The sequence below is a fragment of the Syngnathoides biaculeatus genome, chromosome 6 (assembly GCF_019802595.1).
Source record: "Syngnathoides biaculeatus isolate LvHL_M chromosome 6, ASM1980259v1, whole genome shotgun sequence".
In the NCBI taxonomy this organism is placed as follows: Eukaryota; Metazoa; Chordata; class Actinopteri; order Syngnathiformes; family Syngnathidae; genus Syngnathoides; species Syngnathoides biaculeatus.
Genome location: NC_084645.1, coordinates 22,935,588 through 22,959,081, shown reverse-complemented (window position 1 = coordinate 22,959,081; position 23,494 = coordinate 22,935,588). Strand labels below are relative to the sequence as shown.

The following is a 23,494-nucleotide window of genomic DNA, read 5'->3' as shown; positions in this document are numbered from 1 at the left end:
CGTCTTAGGTCGAGAACGTCTTAACCCGAGGACTCCTTGTAGGAAAATACCTTTGTGAGCATACGAAAAAATTTCTTTCATGTCTCGGAAGACCATTTCAGCAACCGGATTATGAATACACAACAAGTGAGTTATTTCCATTAGCGAACATGAGAAAACGTTAATTATTATGACCTTATTGAAGCTGAACATAATCATGTGATAAGCAAACAACACAGAGTCATTATTGTGCGAGTGGGTGTGTATTTGCAGTTCCGCTGATCTTAAAGTGATGATGGCATAATTGTGCTTAACTTCAAGGAGATATTATTCCATCACGTCATTTGTCACGATGTGGTTTTGCATAGACTTCCTCTATCGATACGTGAACACGCGTTCAACCCTTTTGTCATTATGTAATTATGTGGCGATAGTTGTTTTTGAAGTTTGGTATGCTACGACGAGTCGGACGTTGTCGCTGATCCTGTTGGGGCAACTTTTCAAGCTGTTTTAAAAAGGCATGTTTTCAAAACTTCTCAAACTTTTGAGCAGTCGGTCAGCCCATTTTGGGAATTTTTTCTGGTACTACCAAAAATGATTGGTAGCCAAACTATTACTGTCTTGAAATGAAAGATTGAAACCAACTGGGAGAGTTAGCGCGTCTACAACTGGTGAAATAAACATTGTAGACTTGCTACAGAGACAGCTAACAAGCTAACTAGCGTAGCTAACGTCACTTCCATCCTGCTCTGACGTTACTTTACAAAGCAGGAAAAAAGCAGAGAAGTAGCTAGCATAATTCAATAATATACTGTATGTGTTGAGGAAGTGACTTTTACCGGCCATGTTAGTGCTGCGCTAGCGTTAGCACTGCGCTAGCACGTTGCTGCTGTGTTACTGGCGTGTCTCAGTGATTTTTAAAGTTTTTTTTTTTTTTTTTTAACCGGCCCTGTTAGCGCCGTGCTAGCATTAGCGCGGCAACGCTAGCGTTAAACTCTCTGTGTACCGTTTCTTTATAAATATCTCGTGTATTAATGTCGGTTTCAGTGTGGGCACTTGCAGCTTTTACATAGCTGCGGCGTATGTATGTACCGAATGGTATTTCCTGTACAAATGTACTCTGTGAGGCTTATAACCAGGTGCGCTCTGTAGGCACAAAAGTACAGCGATGCTATGAGCTACGCGTTGAATTTGGTCCGTGACCGTGCTCGTATCCTGAAACACTCTTTCCCCTATTGAAGTGAACGGAAATGCAATTCCTTCTTTCCCGATCCTGCAAAAACACCCAAATTGATTACTTTTGAAGTGATTTCCGTCACATTGCGCTCAACAGTGTCGTACTGAATAAAAAGTCACAGTCATAATTGTTTTTCCACATAACCTGCGAACATCAAAGGTGTGATTTAAACAAAATAAATAAACAAAGAAGAAACTAAAACACTAAAACTTGTACTTTTTCTTCTGTGGTGCGGATTGGCAGTTGGCAAAGCAGCTCAATGGCACGTTACTGCCACCGAGTGTTATTGTCCTTTCACTGCAAGGAAACCAATGTGAATTGATGGTGGCTGGAGGTTGCAAAGCGTTCCACCGCCATGTTGTGGTACAACTTTCAAGCGCTTTCATGTCACAAATATTGCTCGTATCTCAGGGCAAAAAAAGTCGGTCGCGTCGGCACTCTCATCTCAAGGCACCACTGTATTTATACCGTTGTACGGAAATAATTGATTGATTACCCAAACAGTTCAAATTAATATCTTAGAGCTGTAATTGCGATACCATGACATCGCAATATTATCGCTCAGGGTTATCAACGCGTCAGAATCTGATACCGGCCCAAGCCCACTCGCACCGTAACCGGTCTCAGAATTCCTTAACCGAGGTTCCGTTTCAACCTGAGTGTGAAAATGAAGAAACCGTAAGAGGCTTTTTGAGGACGTCGCCTCGGGCTCGCGTGTCCTAACAAAATCTGGGGTGAGTTGACCTTGCCAGAGTCGATCGTGCATAGGCGCAGTGAAGGGTAGGCTCCTGATGGCAGACCGAGTGAAACATCAAAGAAATTACACCCCAAAAAAATAAAAATCTCAAGAGTGTGAAAATGCCTCTCTTCAAAGCGTTTTGTGGACGGACTGAGAGGCAAGACGACGGTGCGAAGCTGTGCTTTTTGTTGAAATGCTCCTGGGCGTGCGTGTGATATTTTCGTCCGTGAGATCGCGTTACTGCTGTCAAGGAGTGTCACTTGTTCTCTTTTTCCACTTCCTTGATTTTGGCAAGTTACATTCCGTTTTTTGAGCTGTACGCCGAAGCACCAGATATCTGAAGGCGGTCAGCGCGCTCCGAACGCCCAAAAAGAAATTGTTCATGGAACCACAAGGGGACAGCACAGACGAGGACAAAGTGCAAAAAAAGGTGTGAGCAAAATGTTTTCCCGTGAAAATCCTCCTCTCGCCCTCCATCCGAGGAGTTTTGCCTTCGTCTGGTTTTCTTTGAATCCTTACACCACGGAGTCTTTGATCTCAGATCCCAGTCTGACCCGAGGCCGGGGGCTGGTGGGAGAGATCTCCACCCGGCTCTCCTGCAAGTCCAGAGGCCTCTTTTCCGATTCGGAGAAGCTCTTGCTGTTTTCCGGCGACGAGCACTCGTGCGGGGGCGTCCCGCACGGGTAGTTGTCGTGAAGCGTCTGGTAGCCCTTGTGGTCCGCCGCCGAGGCGGCCACGGCGTTGCCGTTGAGCGGCAAGTTCTCGGCGGGCTTCGGCGCCATTCTGGGCTTCTTGGGTTGCATGTTGGGGCACTCGCCTTCCTTGAGCATGGACTTCATGCGGTCGCGGTTTCTGTAGATGAAAAACAGCGAGAAGACCAGCAAGAAGAAGCCCAGGAGGCCGCACACCACAATGAGCTCGTTCCAGTAGGTCTTGGTGTTGATCTGCGGGGAGTGATTCTCGCCGGGCAGGATGACAAAACGGTCTTGCGAGGCGGCCGGGGTACGGGTACGGACCGTCTGGGTGACGTTCTCGCGCTTGGCCTCGCCCCGCACGCAGTAGTTAGCCAGCAGCTGTCGAAAGCCTTCTTCCACGGACCAGCACTTGTAGGTCTCCTGCTTGTCTGCCTGAGCGACCACGACCAGTCCCCCGTCCGGGCTGGGGTAATGAAGGTGACCCGAAGTCTCGCTGAACACCCAAAGCCGCTTGGCCAGATTGGAGCGCAGCTTGCAAGGCAGCACTTGGAAAGTGTTGGCAGGGATAACGATCACCTGGCAAGACCACATTCCTGCGGAGAGACCCGAAGCTGGTTTGCATTTCAAAGTACAGTACCGACCTTTTCGTCAAAATTCGACAGCAGGGTAATTCCAGGTACAAGAACGCAATTGTGTAAAAATGATCTTCGAGCACAAACTCCTAGACAGAAAGATAGGATGACAAGACTTTCAAGTATTCTTTGTACCCTGTGGAAAAACAAGTTATAAAAGTGAAAGCTCACGCGGTACTTTAGTCTGGATGTTCTATCTGCAGATGTGCGTCGGTGTGATTTGTTTCTACGTGCCCTGCGATTGGCTGGCGACTGCTTCAGAGTGTACCCCTGGTTCCAGCACTCCCGTGACCCTTGTGAGGATAAATGGCTCAGAAAATGGATGGCAAGTACTCAAATAAAAGTACTGTAAAAAAGCATCATGTGTTTTTCCCATTGTAACGTGATCTTGTCACATTTTTTCAAGATAGGATGGTTAGTGTGGGAGGCAATCAAGGCAACATTCCGTTCTCCTACGCTCCATCAATGAGGAACGACGCTACCTCAAGAGATAAACGGCCAACGTGAAGTTATCCCAGGGTTGTGAAGCAAGATCATGGCTATTTTACACAATTCATTTACCGTAATTTCCGGCCTACAAGCTTCCAACCCTGCGGTTTATGCAGTGATGCGGCTAATTTGTACATTTTTTTTCTAACGGCTGCAAAGGAGCACTCGAGCGGAAAAGGTCAGAGTGAGACTGGTGGAATATGTGTGTCAAGGAAGTGACTTTTACCGGTATGTTTTTTTTTTTAAACCGGCCCTGTTAGCGCAGCACTAGCGTTAGCGTGGCGCTAGCGTTAGCATTAGCCATAGTGCGGCGGCGCTAGTGTTAAACTCTCTATGTAGTGTCTTTGTAATTATCTCGTGTTTCAATGTGGGCACTTGCGGCTTTTACACAGCTGCGGCGTATGTATGTACCAAATGGTATTTCCTTTACAAATGTACTGGTTGAAGCGTAAAACCAGGTGCGCTCTGTCGGCCGGGAATTACGGTAATTCAGTTTTTTTTTTTTTTATGTTGTGCGGAAAAAGTAAGAATAAGGCCGTGGCATATATGTGCCGAGGAAGTGACTTTTACCGGCCCTGTTAGCGCTGCGCTAGGGTTAGCGCTGTGCTAGCGTGTCGCTACTGGTGTGTCTCAGTGATATTTTAACTGGCCCTGTTAGCGTTAACGCTAGCTTTAGCGTGGCGCGACTGTTACTGCTAGCTTTAGCGCGGTGCTATCATTAGCATTAGCATGGCTAACACTCGCGTTACACTCAGTTTACTGTCCTTGATATCTCGTGTATGTATGTACCAAATGGTATTTCCTTTACAAAAGTACTCAGTGAGGCTCGTAACCAGGCGCGCTCTGTAGAGCGGGAATTACACTGCATTCCACATTATGCTTGGTTTGAGTCGAGACGCACAAGATTATTGTCAGTATTGGTAATCTAAGAAGGATTTTCAAACGGGTGGGATTGTTCGGAAGAAAGAACAAATCCGACGCGCTTGAGGTAGCGAAGCGTACACGTCAAATTTAAATTTAATGGAGGAGGTTTATTGTACATGACAATCCGGATGTTTTAAATCAGGTCATAAAAAGTGTCACGTGACGTACGTGCATGTGCAGACTTGGCAAAGCGTGTGCTCGTCACCGACTTGTTGCAAATCGCTGAGGCGTCCGCGTTATCCACATCCTGCTGCAGAAGACTGGGAAAGACAACAACAAAACTGAACTTTCCCGTTAACTCTTCTTATTAAAAATGATCATGGAAATGTCAGCCTTAAAGGCGTGAGCGAGGATGAGAGTGGGGTTTGGCAGGGATGCGGGAACGACAAAAAACATAAGGAGGCGTACTTGCTTGGCGGAGCCTGTCTGACATCGACACACTGCCTCCCATTCCAGGCACAGTACGGGTCCCTGGAGAGGACGCACTCCCCGCAGCTTTGGTAATTAGTGCAGTTTGCAAGCGGGACCTCCACCAGTTCCGAGAAAGTGGAAACATAAAGAAGACCCTGGGAAGGGGAGAGAGAGAGAGATGATGAAGAGGCATGATCGGTGAGGAAGGCTACAAAGACTGTTTTTCTTCGACTGGAGCTTGGGCCTTGGTCAAGGTGGAGGAATTTAGAAACAGTGCGCACAAAATCGTCAAGTCTCCCCCTAAAAAAAAGAAAGAGAAATTCTGAAAAATTGGAAATTTAACCTGGCTAAATTAGCTCGCTCAATTTCGAGCCAAAAATTGAGTATAAAGTATGTGAACTGTTTATAATTCCCTCCGCCTTCATCAAGGCCCCTGTTTCAGCTGCAGACGGGAAAAATGGCCCAAAGCATAACGTGCCACAGACGCGCTTCTATGCAGGTGTGGTGTTGGAGTTGGCTCTGAACATTTCTTATCGAATTATGGATATGCGTTAGGGAGATTTTATCACAGTCCCATGAATGAGCTGAACATTATTTGCGGTTAGTCAGACACTCTTTAAATCAGGGCTGGCCAGACTTTTTTTTTTACCCCAAGATCTACTTTTCAAGCAGCCAGCCTCTCGCAAGCTACCGACGACGGGGGGGATGATGATGATGCTCCCAAACCATTTTAAGATTAATGTTATGTTGCCTCCTATATTTAAAATGTGCACTGTATTGTCTGTGCTTTCATCCTGGATCAGGCTGTGCCAAGGTGGAATTTTAAAAAATGACACACCATCTCATCCTGCACTTTCGACTTTGGCTTCAGACCAGACCTTTCCCACTCAGAAAAGAGAAAATCTCGTCCAGTTTAACCGCTTTTTCTTCCGATTATTCACATACGCCAACAGTCACTGCATCTTAACACGACAGCATTTTTTTTTTTAACTTTCTCCATTAATATCATAAGTAAACACAAGCAGCATGTCTAGCCCGTCTTTGCTCTACGTTGCCTCGACTGGGTTTCTGACTAAAGCGGTGGTGGTAGACGCTGTCATTATAAAACACATTGATGGGCTGCGTAAGTACTGTAACATTTGTAATTATGGGTGTACGTCTTTAAGAGCGGAGGGCAGGGGTGGCGGAACAGCTGTCGTTGTTAGAGAAAGTTCCGTGTGCTGCCTAAAAGAAACCAGTGGATTCTTCTTTTCATTTGTTTTACAGTACGTATGTGAATTGTGCCGTTGGATGTAACAAAAGGATTTGACTTGGTCTTGTTTCTACACTACAAAAACCTGGAATTGAAACCAGGGTGTGTAGACTTTTCAAATCCACACCTTCCCCGACTGAGTTGTGCTCATCTGCAGTTCTCGGAGAATTCGGTTTTGTCTTCAATCCGAGTTGGTATAATTCCAGAAGTTTCACACATCCAGCTGTTAAAGGCGCAGCTGTTTGCACTCGGCCTTCCCGAGGGAGAACCGCAGGTAATTAGCGCGTTTAAAAAAAAAAAAAAAACGATTTCCTACTTGAGGCCGTCGCTCCTCTCGCCTGGCGGAACACCCGCACCGACGCTAAATGAATTCGGGACGCTTGTTACGGCGCTCCACCGCGGGGAAAAAGCTCCGCAAGCGTTACCCTTTCCGAGTCCAACTGGATGTGCTGCACGGGCTGCGAGTCGCGGAACAGCGCCAACTCCTCCACGATGTGCATCTTGTTCTTCGCCCTCACGGCTTTATGGAGTCGCCCGTCATCTAGAAACAAGGCCGAGTTCAACTTCAAATGAAATCGGACATTTTTGCTTACAATTACAACTCAATGGCGTCCACGTGAGTGGAGACTTCTTCTGAATTTTTGTTTTACAAAAAAAAAAAAAAAAAAAAAAAAACTGTGGCGGCTACATAATGAAAGTGTCAACTGCAGATGTGAACTGAAAATTAGGAAAAATATTTGGGGTTGTTTTTCTCATGTCCCCTATATAATAATATTCTATACTATACAGGGGTATCAAACTCATTTTTCACCCAAGCCACGTTGTAGTTTTTTTTTTTTTTCAAAGAGCTGTTTAGACTGTGAAACAATAAAAAAGTTTAATCGTCTCATCATGTTTACATAATCAATTAATGAACCAGAATCCAAATCAGAAATCAAGGGTAACATGTTTTTCAACGATTCACATTTGGTAACACAAAAATGCTTGTAATAACTCAACTTTAATTATGACATAATGACATAAATTATGACAAATGACAATTTCGAAATTTTGGTTCAGATTTTTACAAGAATCATGGAAATGGAAACTCTTGATTTGGCTTCGTGGGCCACAGAAAATCATGCAGTGGGCCGGATCTGGCCCCCCGGGCCTTGAGTTTGACACCCGTGTGCTATAGTATTATGCTATTAAAAACACTGTGCTGCAACTTCTGGTTTGTCGGGGAGCATATTTCAAATTTACGGCTATAAAATACATGAAGCAGGTCGGAGCTCCTCAGTAAGCTCCTGTAATATTTGTCATTTTTTTTGCAGATGATAAAGAATATATACCTCAGAGTTTTGCGATTTAATGTTGTCTAAATTTGTTGCCCCACAGTTTGTGTTCTGATAGCTACTGATTAAAGTGCTATAAGACCGCCAACATAGACACGATTCATCAATGGCGTTCTAATTATGTGCTAACAATAAGCTAGTGGACGTGAAGAATTGTTAACTACAATAAAAACTCGGATTTCGAACGTCCCCATTTTCGAACAAAAATTTCGAGGTTTTTTTTTTTGCTTCTGTTTTTGAACAAAAATCGGTACTCGAATGCTGCTGAAAAAACCCGGAAAGAACATATTGCAGACGGCACAAGCAGCTGACCCGCCCGCGATGCGTTTTGTTATTGTCTATTTGAATGCCCCCCGACAAAAAAAACCCGTAAATGACATAACGCGCGCGGCGCAATCTTGTTATTATGTATAACCTCTATACACACACACACACACACACGTGTCCCGGTAGTGGCGGCTGTTTGTCCCAAAGCCCTCTGTGCCAAGTGGAACGAAATCCATAATTTAGCCGAAGTTCGTCACTCCAATAAATCTGAATGTAGCAGAGCACTCCAAAATTTTAATGACGTCATGATGATTGCTACAGATACGGCCATGCACGCCTAGCCTACTCTACTACTAAAGCATACGTTTTAAGCAAAAAATACATATATTTCTGAAATTATTTAATTATATTTATTAATATTATTTCATTATTATTCTTATTTTATTATTTATATTTATATATTGTATTTCAACGACACAAGTATTTCTACTATGCAGTTTATTATCAGGAAAAGCTTGGAACGTATTATTTCTTTTTCCATTCATTGCATTGGGTTTTCGAACAATTCCCTTTTAATTATATTTATTAATATTATTTCATTATTATTCTTATTTTATTATTTATATTTATATATTGTATTTCAACGACACAAGTATTTCTACTATGCAGTTTATTATCAGGAAAAGCTTGGAACGTATTATTTCTTTTTCCATTCATTGCATTGGGTTTTCGAACAATTCCCTTTTCGCACCGTTTTCTGGAACGGATTGCGCTCGAGAACCGAGGCATCGCTGTATCTGCATCTGCTAAAGTGCAGCTTGTTCTGAGGCGAGTTGCATTCACTGCCGCTCGACAACATCTCGAACTTTTGCAGTGATTTAAAAAAAAGAAAAGAAAAGGTAAAAATCAGCCGAACGAAGGCAGGTTGATTATATATACAGTATTAATATTTTGATTCTTGAACCTCACGGCAACAAAAAGTGCATATTACACAATTCGAAGGAATTTACAGCCGTTCCTACCTGTGCCGATGAAGAGCACGTGGTAGGTGTTGGACGGCGCCACCACTTGGTGGACGGCGATCTGCGTGTAGCGAGCGTGGCGTTTGAGCAGCAGGGGCTGGCTGCGGAGGACGCTGTCCATCAGGAAGTGGTCTTTGACGAAATTCAGCACCTTGTCCGGCATGTGGAGCGAGGACATGACGCCTTGCTTCCGGGCCGCGTTCGTGATACACTGCGAGGTGTGGAGAAAAAAAAAAAAAAAACAACAACAACAACAAGGGGTCAAGATATCTCTTTAGTGCCTTTCTTTCTGCCTTTGGAGGAATATACAACTTTTATGCTGCATCTACAAATAAAATAAACATTTTGTTTATTTATTATTTTTTTTTTAATTATTATTATTATTTTTTTTCTGGTAGGTCAAGCAAAATAGAGCTTCTGCATCCCTTTCTTGGCGGAACATTTTTAATACTGCCACTGTGGTTCTTTGCATCATGACGGATGTCCGTCCTTAGCCGCTTATCCTCACAAAGGTCGTGGGGAGTGCTGTGGAGCCTATCCCAGCTGTCAACGGGCAGGAGGCGGGGTTACACCCTGAACCGGTCGCCAGCCAATGGCAGGGCACATCGAGACAAACAGCCGCACTCACAATCACACCTACGGGCAATTTAGTGTCCAATCAATGTTGCATGTTTTTGGGATGTGGGAGGAAACCGGAGTGCCCGGAGAAAAACCACGCAGGTACGGGGAGAACGTGCAAACACCACACAGGCGGGTCCGGGATTGAACCCGGGACCTCAGAACTGTGAGGCCGACGCTTTCCAGCTGAGCCACCGTGCCGCACTCATGATGGACGTTTTATTGAAAATTTTAATCGGACACAATGAAGTTTAAAAGGAGAAAGAGATGGTTTTTGAATGTCTGATGAACGTTTAAATACAGCACGTCCACATCCATCCATCAATTTTCCTAGCCGCTTATCCTCACAATGGTCACAGGGGAAAGCTGAAGCCTATCCCAGCTAGTTTCGGTCGAAAGGCGGACTACACCCTGAAGTGGTCGCCAGTTAGTCGCAGGACAGATAGACACAAATCACTGAGCGGGAATCGATTCCACGCTGCCCGCACCGAAGGCAGGCGTGTGTGCCACGACACCATCGGTGCACGTCAACTTAGATGCTAATTAACATTAGCATCAAGCTAGCAGACTGAAAGTCTTATCGACGTTGTTGGTTTAAACACGGCATGTTCAATTTTTGGTGGAACTTTTCCCGAACTGCCAAACTGCTGCTTGTTGTGACGTGAGCGGTGTCGAGTTCAATGCCGCCATACGTTGATGTCCCAAATAAAAGCAACGTATGAATCATCCAAAAGGCGGCTTTTTTCTGAGGAAAACTCGTATCGTCGGTTGTACGTGGGTTGAGCCCAATAAAAATTTGCCGCATCTTCCGTCCCGATACTAAAACTGTTTTGCCGGTGCCATTGGATGTTTGAAGAAACAACACCTACTGACAATTTAACAATGTATTCATTGAACAATCTGAAACTTCAGCAGCATGCGCAAAACCCACCCGCGCACGCAACACTGCGAACAAAGTAGAGGCGTGGCGCAGCGCTCTCTTTGTCTTCATCCCCGGTTTGAGCTCTTACCAGGAAATAAAAACGATTCTAATTTGGGCTGGGAACCTGTTGAAGACGACAAAGCGGGGACGTGACGGCGCCGGTTTGACGAACGCCTGCCACAAAACATCTCATGCAACCTGGCGTGTTACATAATAGCGTGTTATGACACAGGTATGCACCGCGGCAAACTTGTTTTCATGGGGATATTGACAAAGGCGGGTTTATTTTATTGCCTAAAACCTGCTAAATGACGTCGGCGTTGTGTGATGTCATTGCCAAAATAGTACATCCATCCATTTTCTGAGCTGCTTATCCTGATAAGTTTCACACGAGTGCTGGAGCCAATCCCAGCTATGATCAAACAGGAGGCGGCGTACGCCCTCAACTGGTCGCCAGCCAATCGCAGGGCACGTGGAGACAACCAGTCGCACTCACAATCACACCTCGGGTCATTTTAGAGTCTCCAATTAACGTTGCATGTTTTTGGGATGTGGGAGGAAACCGGAGCACCCGGAGAAAAGCCACGCAGGCACGGGGAGAGCACGCAAACTCCACACAGGCGGGGCCGGGATTTGAACCCTGGTCCTCAGAACTGTGAGGCCAACTGCTCCACCGTTCCACAAGTGGTGCACACAGAATAGGATCACACAGGCGTGACTCAAATTTGAGCAAAAAAGTATTTACAATGTTTTGATTCAGATTAGGTTCTTGTTCATCACATTGGTTTTTGTAGACGTAATATGAAATCATACAGTTTCATTCATAGCTCCTCTTGATTGAGCTTTTTGAATATTCCATTCTATAGCTACACTATTGATAATGTACAGTAACTCCCAAATTTCAAATAGAAACAAAGTCTTGTTCAATTTATACTATTAGATATATTTGTAGAAAATGGAAAAAATAGGTAAGATGTTCTCCCACCCCCAGCTGTATATATGGAAATAATCAATAAAATGTGCCTTATTTGATATTTTAAATATTCTGCAAACAAGTCTAACTATTAAAATTGGTATTTGGAATTGAAAAAAACTTGAAATTGAATTGGAAAAAAAAATTCTAGTTTTACTTAAAACATATACAGTACCTATCAATAGCAAAATTATAAAACCACATTTTTGCAGTTGATACTCTTTTCTGACCAAGGGCAATACAAACAAACTTGACTTGATCTGATTGAATATTTAGCAAAGGCAAATTAAAAGATGAATTCACACTGCTGCCCGCTTCCCAAAAGTAGACTTTAAATATGAAACATATTTTCAGTCCTCGGTGGGGGCGAGATCCAAAGTCGGCAGGAAAAGTGCTCAAGTGACATTGACTGGAGTTGTCCAGCAGGGGGACTCACCGCTCCAGGCCTGGGTTCTGGGACGGGGTGGTTGTAAGCGTACCACTGCTGGGTTTCCCGGTTGACCTCGCGGTATTTGCCGCTGAAGGCTTTCTGCACCTGCTCCATCGTGAAGGCGCACACGGCGGAGGTCCCCGAGGCGCCGTTGGACCTGCCCACGACACCAACGTCAAAATGGTGAATTATTCCACCCACGTGCTCGTGATCAGCAGGAATCAGATTTAGCCCTCACCCCCAATTGATGATATATTTGATTTTCCAACTTGTCACTTTATGTTCATCGCTGTACCTTGTATATAATATTCCACAGTGCACTGTAACTATTTTCTTTTGTACTTTTACTGTACCTATACATTACATTTCTATATCGATATGCACTTTTCTGGAGTCAAGACTGAGTTGCTCCTTTAAAACTCAAAATTTGTTTCGTTATAATCAAAAGAAATCACATTAGAAACAAATGGAAAGGCAATGAACAAACTGGCAACCCCCCCCCCCAAAATGACCTTTATTATCAACTACAAAAAGATGGATCTCATTTAATATTTCTATAGGCATTCCATCATAAAAATGTATAATAATATTAATAATATAAATAATAACAATATTTGTGCTTTGTTAATTAATAATAAAGTTAATTACAATTTATAATCTGTAATACAAACACCACGCAATTTTAAGTTTGCAGTCTTGCATGCAGGAAAATTCATAGCTATACTGTACACAAAAATGATAATTTAATTAATTTAATGATTTTTGCTGGATTCAAAATGAATCATTGCAATGATTTCGGTTCATCTATTATTTTTTATTTTTATTTTCACCAATGAAACGGTGACTTGAGAAACGTGTTTAATTCGTTCTGCGACCGCACTTGTGACTCAAAAACAGAAACGCACAAAAATGCCACAAATCTGCTCGAGTGTCCTCCCAAAAAAAATAAAAAATTGTGTTTTCAATAAGAAAATCAGAATTTGGTAATATTGCACTTTATAAAAACTTAGAGCAATGATGATTAGATTGAATGTACAGTACTAAACAGTTTTTGTCACACTTTTTGCTTGAATTCAGTGGACACTCTTGTGCTTCTTTGGCACATAATACAGACATATGGTAAACCTCAGTCGCTAACACTAATATACGTCATTCTCCACAGAGGATAAAACTTAGATATATGCATTTGAGCATTGTTGTATTGTCTGTCTACATGTGTTGCTTCACCATGTTCGTTCATGAAAAAGCTGTGCTTGTAAACGCATTTTTACTTTTTTTTTTTTTTTTTTTTTTGGTTCCTGTTTTTGCTCACCACTGTGAAGTGAAGACTCCGTAAAACACGGTGTTCATCCAGTCTTCTGGGCTGGGCGTCAGCACAAACATGTCCTGGATGATGTTGAAGGGGAAGCCGTCGTCGGGCAGCGCGCACAGAAGCTGCGCCTTGAGGAAGGTGGTCCACTTCTTCTGCAAGACCCTCTCTCCTCCCAGATCTCCCTGCCACGACAGGTTCAGTCAATTCTTTTGGCCGGCAGAGTGCGCAAGAACACGCGGAGAGCGACACGCGGACACAAAAAACAAAAACGGGCTGAGAAACAGCATCAAATAAGAGCCCTCGCCGAAGCCAGAAAGAGCAGAGCAGAGCTCCGATTTACAACTCCGCCCCACGGGAGAAAAAAATGGAGGTCAGCCACATTTAGAACTCGTTTTAAACATTTCAAACAATATGTTACAACACCTCAAGAGTGGTAGACACAAAACCGATTTCTGAAATACATATTGAACGCTCGAACTGTCCTATCAGATGGGAAATGCTGAGAATGTGTCGGGAGTGGCTAAATAAAACTCCCCATTGGTCAAGTGGCACTTCCTCTCCCAGAGTGGCGCCACTTCCTCAAATTAATGGATGAGCGGCTTCATGTTGACGGCACTCAAAATATGTACCGCGCTCTTTTGGCTTTGCGTACAAAGTGACCCGTTTCACCCGCCATTTTGAAAAACGAACAGCCGATAGTGTCGGGAGCGAGACGAAAAGGCCGTGATACGTGACGCTGACTCACGTACCGATGAGCGTGTCAAATTACAAACCATCTGAAAATGATTGACAACAAATATATGTGTATTTTTGGTGTATGTGCAGGCAACTATCTAGGTCAGTGACATATAGTGACAGAACAATTATAAAGTTACAGGTATGGTCCACCAGTCATGCCTGCAGATGTAAAGTTTTGGGTGTGCGTTCCGTTTGTAATTATGAGTGTACCCCTTTAAGAGCGGAGGGGGGCGGTGCCAGGTAAACTAGGAAGTAGAAGTAGGCTGGATCGGTTTTCATGTGCGTTGAGAGTGCTTCAGCATAGCGGGAACATTGGTCAAAACTACACAAAATAAGCGACGTCTTTCAATATCTATGTATTTGTACTCGTAACAAATTTTACGCGCATGATTTTTCGTGCTCGGCTGTGCAGATTTGAGAGAGCGATGGCGGGCGTAGGGTGAGGCGTCAAATCACAGTGTGGCCTATAAGCCACGACTTTTTTCACACGCTTTCAACCCTGCGGTTTATGCAGTGATTTGGCTAATTTGTGCGTTTTTTCTAACGGCCGCAAGGGGGCACTCAAACGGAAAAGGTAAGGGTGAGACCGGTGGAATATATGTGCTGAGGAAGGGCACTTTTACCGGCCCTGTAAGCATTGTGCTGTTTTATTGGCGTGTCTCGGTGATATTTACCGGTAAATTTTATTTTAATCGGTCCTATTAACATTAGGGCTAGCGCGGCGTTAGCATTAGTGCTAGCATGGCGTTAGCGCTAGCATTAAACTCTTTCTGTATACGGTCTTTGTAAATATCTCGTGTTTGAATGTGGGTTTCAATGTGGCCACTTGCGGCTTTTACACAGCTGCAGCGTATGTATGTAGCAAATGGGATTTCCTTTACAAATCTACTCGGTGAGGCCTATAACCAGGTGCACTCTCTAGGCCGGGAATTACGGTATTATGGCTTTTTTTTTTTCCAAACGTAATAAAGGTTGGCAAACTGCCTGAAATAATTGAAGAAGAAAAAATGAATTGAATTTCAATTACTTCTACCCAGTTTTAGCCTGCATTGTGATTTATCGGTTATATTCACCTTCCTGCAGCATAAAGCATAAATTCAGTTTTATGATGTATTGCGTGAACAGCTGTGTTTATATGAAACATTCCCTGGCCTACCGGGGAAAGTGAAATGTCGCGGAAAGCCAAAGGAACTTGATTGTGACTGTCTGCCTTCGAGCGCGACTCACCTTGCACACGCGAGCGATGCGCGACACCACCGTGTTGTCAAAGAAATCAAACTCCTTCCCCGCCTCGCTGAAGAAGAAGTAAATCTTATCGTCGTCGCCCACCGGGTTGCCCTCGGGCAGGCTCTCCTGGATGTAGGCGGAGCCGACGAAGGCCGGGTCTGAGAGGAGCCGCAAAAATGAACGATAAATTCGTGGAACTTTCATTAATCCGTTCCAAACTCTGGTCTGTCCGATTTGGCCAGCTGGGGGCAACAACGTACAGATAATTGAAAATTGAGATGGCCACAAATCTTCAGTAAAATGTGAAAAGTTATTTTTCACAGACGATAAATGAATATTTACATATCTACATGCATCGCTCCACCGTTTGTTTAAGTATCCATTGTCAAGGGTTACTACTATCGCGACATCGCTGCCATTTTTGTTCACCCATCTATGGCGTTTGAATTGTGTATTACCATTAAGCTCAGCCTGAGGCAAAGCTTTATATAATGTGAAATTGTCTTTGCTTTATGTTCAGTTTGATAGTACAGTAAACACTACTACCTTGTCACTAGTGGTGTCTCCACAATATAATAAATAATAATAAATAATTTCCGGCCTATGAGCTGCGACTTTTTTCACACGCTTTCAACCCTGCGGCTTCTGCGGTGATGCGGCTAATTTTTGCATTTTTTTTCTAACGGCCGCAAGGGGGCACTCGAGCGGAAAAGGTAAGAGTGAGACCGGTGGAATATATGTGCCGAGGAAGTGACTTGTACCGGTATGTTATTTTTTTAACCGTCCCTGTTAGCGCTGTGCTAGCGTTAGCGCTGTGCTAGCTTGTTGCTGGTGTGTTACTGCCGCGTTTCAGTGATTTTTACCGTTATGTTTTTTTTTTTAACCGTCCTTGGTAGCGCTGTGTTAGCGTTAGCTGTTTTGCTGCTGCGTCTCAGTGATTATTACCGGTATGTTTTATTTAACCGGCCTTGTTAGCGCTACGCTAGCGTGTTGCTGCTATGTTACTGCCGCATCACAGGCACAATTCCTAAGGTATATTATAAAACTTTAAAAACTCTTTCTGTGTACCGTCTTTCTTTGTAAATATCTCATGTTTCAACGTGGGCACTTGCGGCTTTTACACATGTACGGCTTATGTACGTACCAAATGGTATTTAAATTGCGGTAATGTGACGTAACAAAATGGACTGTAAACAATTAAACCCGTGCAACCAAAGTTTTGCGTGACACCTTGAAGCCAGTTGAGGGAGTTTTCCGTTTTGAGAGCCGTTCCTTGGCTGAGGCTCTTGTAAATGATGGGCTCATTTCCCTGGAAATTGCTGACTGTGCCAGCATACAGCTCGCCATCTGCGGCACAACAAAGGAAACAATCGCAATCTGCGTTGCGGCTCGACACGTCTACGTGGGAGTTTCCAATGAATCCAAAACTTCCAATCTCCAAAGGTCTTACTGCACTTACCGGCCATGATAGCGCTGGACTTGTACTCGGGGTTGAAGGGACAACGGCTCCGGCCGTCCTCGGTGACGATCTCGCTTGTGTTACTTCTGACAAAGGAGAAGTCGGTGGTGTTCTAGAAATGAATAAAGTACAAGGTTAGTTGAATGTTGTTCGTTATTTATCGGGCTGTCTTTATTTTTTTTTTGCATTTTTAGTGCAGTGAAACTTTTTTTAATTTAGTTGTATTTCACTTTAAAGCTCAGTAGAGTACTTCAGAAATTTGTCTGTTTTCAAACATTTATTTAGGTACGTTTTATCCAAGTTTTTACGTGCATTAAATTTAAATTGAATCAATATTTAAAAATGTTTTATTTCTTATATTTAACCACATTTTTAATGGTAAGAATTGTGCTTTAGGTAGCGGTGTACAAAAGAAAAAAAAATTCAAACATAATTTTTAGGAAAAAAACAATCTAGCTTTTTATGAACAATTAGGGGCCACTATGTTTCTGTATTTTCTTTTTTTTTTTGGTCATGACTTTGTTGGTACTTCTCACGCTCTATTTTTGTTTTCAGGTGGTGCTTGGAGTAAAAGGTTTGAGAACCGCAGTCATTGTAAATAAAAAATGTAAAATCAACTGCTTCCACAAAGCTTACATACGCCTGCAATACAAAAACTTCACAAACACATTCAACTCGTCAATCAAACAATTAAAAACATTTTTTTTTAAATGAACAAAAACTAATAAATAATAAAAATGAATGGACCTATCTAAGAACCAGGTCGACCTGATTGATTGACTAAATGAAATGGTGCCACCAAAAGTGAACATTGACTATGTCGCTCTTCTTGTTGTTGTACCTTGTTAAAAAAAAATATACACTACAATAAAAATGACAAAAAAAAAATGCTAACCATGTAATGAAAGCGTAGGCGAGGTGTTGGGTGCAATAACGCATTTGAACAAAGTGTCCTATCAGCATGCAGAAGTTCTGGAGCAGATGCCAAAATTTCTCTGCAAAACCTTTCCCGGTATCAAGATGGCAAGGTGCTTAGTGGACCGTCACATTTGCTTCCTCGGTAAGAGCCGTTTCCTTATCGTACTATGAGGGCGGGGCTTTCCCCTCTATCGTAAAAGCACTGTTATGAAGTGAGTCAGAAACTAAAGAGAGACTTTGCTCAACACACACTCGTAACATGGGTCTCTCTGTCCGTTCAGATCATTAAAATTCATAAAAACTTGTCACTTTTTTCCCCCTTCAGCTCATACGGACAAACGGAAATTCCCATCACAATTTCGGTCCTTTCTTTAATGTAATTTTGCGGCAAGGGCGGCTCAGCACTTACGATGTAAGCGCAGATGGGGCTGAAGGCGTACGTTCCACACACGTACAGATGAGTGCTGTTCACGCGCAATAAGATCTTGATGTAGTTGAAGCAATCCGTCTGGAAGGACAAAAAGGAGAAGAGACGAGTTCAAATAGTGTACATTGTACGATCGTGACTGGAGTTCCTTCCAACCAAGCAAGGGTCGCCGGTTATCTGACGTTACTCAGCGTTGTTTGTCAATGTTGCGCTGGGAAGATGGGAACATTTTCAGGAATAACATTTGATTCAAAGCGAGGAGAAAATCTCGGAGCTATTCATACATCATGAAAATTCAATATTTCAAAGTTAAGTTTGACTCTCCAGCGTCATCGTCTTTTTGACCAGTCGCCGATTGAATCATCGGAACTCCTCCAACAAAGCTGCAATTCAGCCAGTGAAATAAAGATCTTTGCAACAAAAGGATCAAATGCAGGCACTCGCGTTTGAAAAATGTACTGGTGTGGTCAGTCATGCCCGCAGATATAAAGTTACGGGTGGGTGTTGTTTGTAATTATGAGTGTACCCCTTTAAGAGCGGTGGGGGGGCGGTGTCAGGTAAACTAGGAAGTAGAAGTAGGCTGAGCAGTAGTCTGTTGTCAGAGACTGTGTGCTGCTTCCGTGTTAAAAAAAAAGGTTGTGGTTCACTGCGCTGGATCGGTTTTCATGTGGCGCAGCTTCGAGGGAACATTGGTCAAGACTACACAAAATCAGCAACAAGATTTCAATATCTATGTATTTGTACTCGGAACAAATTTTACGCGCGTGATTTTTCGTGCTCGACGGTGCCGATTTGTGAGTGCGATGGTGCGCAAATGCCATTGACCACTATTCATGAAACTAATATGCGGTACTAAATTATGGATATCAGCAACAGAATTTTCAATATCTATAACTAAACTAGAGTTACGTTACGTTGACCCTTTGGCTGGAGAGTGTGTCACGTTATCGGCGACCTCCACAATTTTGGTGCTTGTTTGATGACTGTTGTGTAAAAGCTACTTGAGCAACCGCTTGTGTTCGGGACTTAACCTGCAACATCGTGCCGACAACTGCGTCCCAACTATGATGGTAAACAGTACTGTACCGTACTGTACATCACTCCCTCCGGTGTGATATTGCTTGGTTATTAACAGGTACAAGAAGTCGATGTCCTGTTAATGAAGGCGCATCAATGTCCATCATTAATAAATGTGTCATTAATGATGCATTTTGTTGCATATGAGCGCATGCAACTCCAAACCACAACCTTCACACAACTCCACTGAGAGTAGAGGAAAGCAAAACCTTCTGGTGTTCACACGTTAACAATAGTAGCGGTACAACAAACCCTGAGGCCATCATGTTTCCTTTTTGTGGTGCGAGATGATGGATGCACCATCGCATGGAGATCTACAACTTCCCCAGGAAATTTCCATGGCTTTGTCCCCCTTCACGACGTTGTCCACATCGTCCCCTCGCAAACATTTTCTCAAGCCGCTTGACTTGGGCGACTCACTTGCAGGTCTTTTCCTTTGAAACTGCACTCGCCTCGTTTCTTCTCCGGGGTGCTCCACGTGAGCTGGAAGGACAGGTCAGAAAGAAGATGTGGCTTGAATTCGAGCTGATTGTATGATAATGGCATGATGCGTGCGAATAAAGCTGTGAGAATGAACGGAAATGTACCAGGGGGGAAGCTTTTCTATTTATAGACGTTTGGAAAAAGGACTTGACTCTTAGTTTGATTGTGGTTGTTTGTGCATATGTCCCGTGCCCTGGCTTCCGCAACCAATCGCAAGTCAGCGGCTGTGTTATCGATTGGTGGGTGACGAACGGAGGATGGACACGACCTACTTTGGTGCATGATAGTTTCGCCAAACTAGAACCAAAGACGGCATAAAAAACCCGTGAAATGCGTGACAACATGGCCGACCCCATCGACGCCCCTTCCACTCATTAAACGCCGAAGCGCCGGCCGCCGCAATTCTAAACGTTACGAGCGACCGGCGCAGGCCACCCCCCGGGGCAATGTATCGGCACCATCGATGTACAGTACTGTGCAGTCAATCTATTCATATAAGCAATGACCCATACCCTAACCCTTTTTTTGGGGGGGTGGGGGGGGGGCATGAATTATTCACAGAAGTGTGCATTTAGCTTTTCCGCCTGGGTCCGTTTCCGCCACGCATTTGCAGGGCTTCACTCGATTACATAAGGAAAGAGCCAAAATACACTTTGGTGGGACGACCTATTCTCCCCCTTATCATTAATATATTTAGCTATTGATACGTATTTTTATATGGACATTATTTCATCTTCTAGTCTTTGTGTATTCTTACGACATATTTCATTATTTTTACGATCCCATGTCAACCGTTTTGGTCTCAGCTGGGTTTGCTGAATTCTTTATAATTGATGTTTTTTTTCTTGCTTTATTTTTAGTGTTTTAGTTTTTTGTGTTTGTGCACGTGGGCTTATGTGTGTGTGTGTGTCTCAGGTTTATGTGATATGATCCTAACGTTTGGCTTTATGTTTTTCGACTGAATTCATTGACTGACCCCAAAAATGTGCAAAAAAAAATATATGATCATTATTACAGTATTATTACAGTATGTATGTTTTTTGTGAGCTTGTTCATTCCCAGTCACTTTTATGGAAACTGATTCAACTGAATATTTTTATTATCACTTCTCTACTGGCGGCACGGTGGCTCAGCTGGTAAAGCGTTGGCCTCGCAGTTCTGAGGTCCCGGGTTGAATCCCGGACCCGCCTGTGTGGAGTTTGCATGTTCTCCCAGTGCTGTGTGAGTTTCCTCCGGGCACTCCGGTTTTCTCCCACATTCCAAAAACATGCAACATTAATTGGACACTCTAAATTGCCCCAAGGTGTGATTGTGAGTGCGGGTGTTTGTCTCCAGGTGCCCTGCGATTGGCTGGCAACCAATTCAGGGTGTACCCCGCCTCCCGCCCGTTGACAGTTGGGATAGGCTCCACAGCACTCCCCGCGACCCTTGTGAGGATAAGCGGCGACGAAAATTCTCTACTCGAGCTCCTTACGTTTCTCTGCAGCGTCAGTGCGCCGACGTCCGAGAGGTTGAGAGCGAAGAGGATCTCGCGGGCGCCGACGTACAGCGTGTTGTCCTCTTTGCTGAGGAGGAGTGATGTGAAGTTGAAGACCCCGCCCACTGAGAAACCTCTGCATGTTCTCTCCTTCGCATCTGCGGAGGATCAACAGTCGGTGAAGGGATGAAAATTCCCCAGAGACACACGATGACATCTTGTAAAACATCTTCCCAGAATAGCAGCACGATCTTATTGCTCCTTATTGCTGCCAAGGGGAATCGACTCAATATTTTATTTTATTTATTTTGTTTTTTTTTTGGGGGGGTGGGGGCTTATCTTGAATGGCAAGCTGTCCCCATACAATACTTTTGTCCCACAAGGGTATTTCCAGGTGACAAAACGCGAGTGACTACCCCTTACTGGCAAACGAGCACAAAATAAGGAATAAAAAAAAAAAAAAGTTTGGGGTTGTGCAACCAGATCCACTCCACATCTTTGTTTCATTTTGATTTCCTGGATTTGAAAATGAACCCAGCGGGACCCGCGGGTTAAGATTTTCACGGACATCGCGGTGAAAAGTCATTGTGGACGTAAACTGACCTTGAAGACAAGGAAAACGGGCCCTATTTCTGCCATCGTGGTCGTCTGGCTTTGGTCCAAGCACATTTGCGCCTCGGCGGTTAAATCATTGACTCCCGTAATCACCACTTTAAAAGCTCGTGTTTGGGATTTGCAGCAGCTCTTTTTTTTTTCCTCTCTTTTATGTCCGCCCAAATTAAACAACCAGCCTTAACTGCGTGCCAGCATCGGCCGCAAACAAAATTGGCGGTGATGCCAACGTCCAATAAGACAACAGAGGAGAGCTGAAATAACTCAATGACTTCCACAAAAGTGAAGTACTGTACAAACACAATTGTCCCTTCCTAATTTGAGCATTTTTCTTGTTTTACGATAAAAGCCAGAGGCCTGATTTTTAAAATCCCCCCCAAAAAAAAAAAAAACAGGTGCGCACGGTGCGTTGTGTGTAAAGAGTGATTTTTCCTCCCCGAAGAAAAGAAAGAAAACAATAAAAACCAAAAACTGTGCAAATTTTCATGTGGATAGTCAACACTGACTGAAGTCACTTAAATCCATTTAAATTATAAAAATGCAGCCACCTGTAATATTTAGATATTTTTGTATTTTAAAAAAGGTTGGGTTAAATTCATTTAAAAAAATAAAATCGCACCCCTCTTTCCACAAAAAAGAAAACAAAATCTCCCCTTTTTTATGCAGCAAATGCCTCAAATACAGTGAAAGCCGCTCATTAACATAAAAAAAGACATTCCAGTATCTGGGCCAACTAATACATTAAATCGAACAAATATGGGCGGTTTTTTTTTGTTTTTGTTATTAGACCTGTCGGGCAATTCTGACACTTGACAGATTTATGCTGGCTCAAGACCAGACACGCTCGTGGCAATAAATAAAACTCCTCCAAGTTTAAGATGGTGCCATGAAATCGGGTTGTGTGTGAACTGACGTGACCTCACCTCAGTCGCTTGTTGCATAAAGGGGAGCAATTTCTTGCCTCGGGGGAGAAACAACACGTTAAAAGCAGATCAGCGCCACGGGAACAAAGCGCCCTGTCTAAAATCGCAAGAGGCTCCGCCTACGGCTCTATCGAGGCTGATGTCTCGCTCTCCCTTTCTTTCTCTCTGCTATAAAAGTCAAAGAATGTGTTCAATATGACACAAAAATACTGCCAGTTGTACTGCTTGACAAAGAAATTCTGCTGGGCGAGAGGTCCAGGAGATGAAGATGCCCATTTTTTTAGGTTAAGTTTTCATTCAGTGATGACATGGTCGCCTTCTTCTTTATGTGCCTTTCGATTGAGTGGCGACCAGTCCGGGGTTTAGCCTGCTTTTCACCTGAGGTAACCGTTGATTGGCTATGCCCAACTCTCAACGGGATAAACAGTTCTGACATTTGTCAGGAACGGCATCCGACGTAAAAACTGGGCCAAACAAATATGAGCGTTTCGCTGTGGCGAAAGATTGTAAATGTTAGGTGCCAAGGTACGACCGGTTGGTAGAAAAGTGATTGGCTACAGGCGACTTGAACTGAGAACGTGTTTGGGGTTGCACCGGCAGATGTACCCCAAAAGGACTCAGGTATTGTTTTTCAGTCTCCTTCAGAAGAAACAAAACCAATCCAGCGGGACCTGGAGGTGAATGTCTGTCATTGAGCAGTTGAACAAAAGATAATCGCTAGCGTGCTAGCTAACGTCAGTTCCACAGCACGGTATCTATTTCACCGTCAAAAGACCACACTTGTCTAATTTATCTGAGAACAGGAAAATTGGATCTGACTTTCTACTACATTCACGGCTGTTTTAAAACAAATTACCTCCTGAAATATTAATTACGGCCAACTTGGATCTAACGTACAGTATAAAACAATTGACCTC

The 23,494-nt window shown here is 43.6% G+C and overlaps 1 protein-coding gene across 8 annotated transcripts in view; it reads right to left on the bottom strand.

Moving 5' to 3' along the window:
* Nucleotides 1-1,392: 1,392 nt before the first annotated feature.
* LOC133501896 (semaphorin-4B-like) overlaps nt 1,393-23,494 on the bottom strand; it is an 88,646-nt gene continuing 66,544 nt past the window's right edge. For all 8 annotated transcript variants that reach the window (XM_061822044.1, XM_061822047.1, XM_061822043.1 and 5 more), the window contains 13 exons: nt 21,040-21,200; nt 19,503-19,565; nt 17,988-18,086; nt 16,661-16,772; nt 16,432-16,548; nt 15,202-15,359; nt 13,237-13,418; nt 11,931-12,081; nt 8,982-9,192; nt 6,784-6,899; nt 5,104-5,261; nt 4,864-4,955; nt 1,393-3,243 (listed from right to left, as the gene is read on the bottom strand). In XM_061822044.1, the coding sequence (XP_061678028.1) occupies nt 2,471-3,243; nt 4,864-4,955; nt 5,104-5,261; nt 6,784-6,899; nt 8,982-9,192; nt 11,931-12,081; nt 13,237-13,418; nt 15,202-15,359; nt 16,432-16,548; nt 16,661-16,772; nt 17,988-18,086; nt 19,503-19,565; nt 21,040-21,200 (2,393 nt within the window). In that variant the 3' untranslated portion in view covers nt 1,393-2,470. The remainder of the gene's footprint in view (nt 3,244-4,863; nt 4,956-5,103; nt 5,262-6,783; nt 6,900-8,981; nt 9,193-11,930; nt 12,082-13,236; nt 13,419-15,201; nt 15,360-16,431; nt 16,549-16,660; nt 16,773-17,987; nt 18,087-19,502; nt 19,566-21,039; nt 21,201-23,494) is intronic.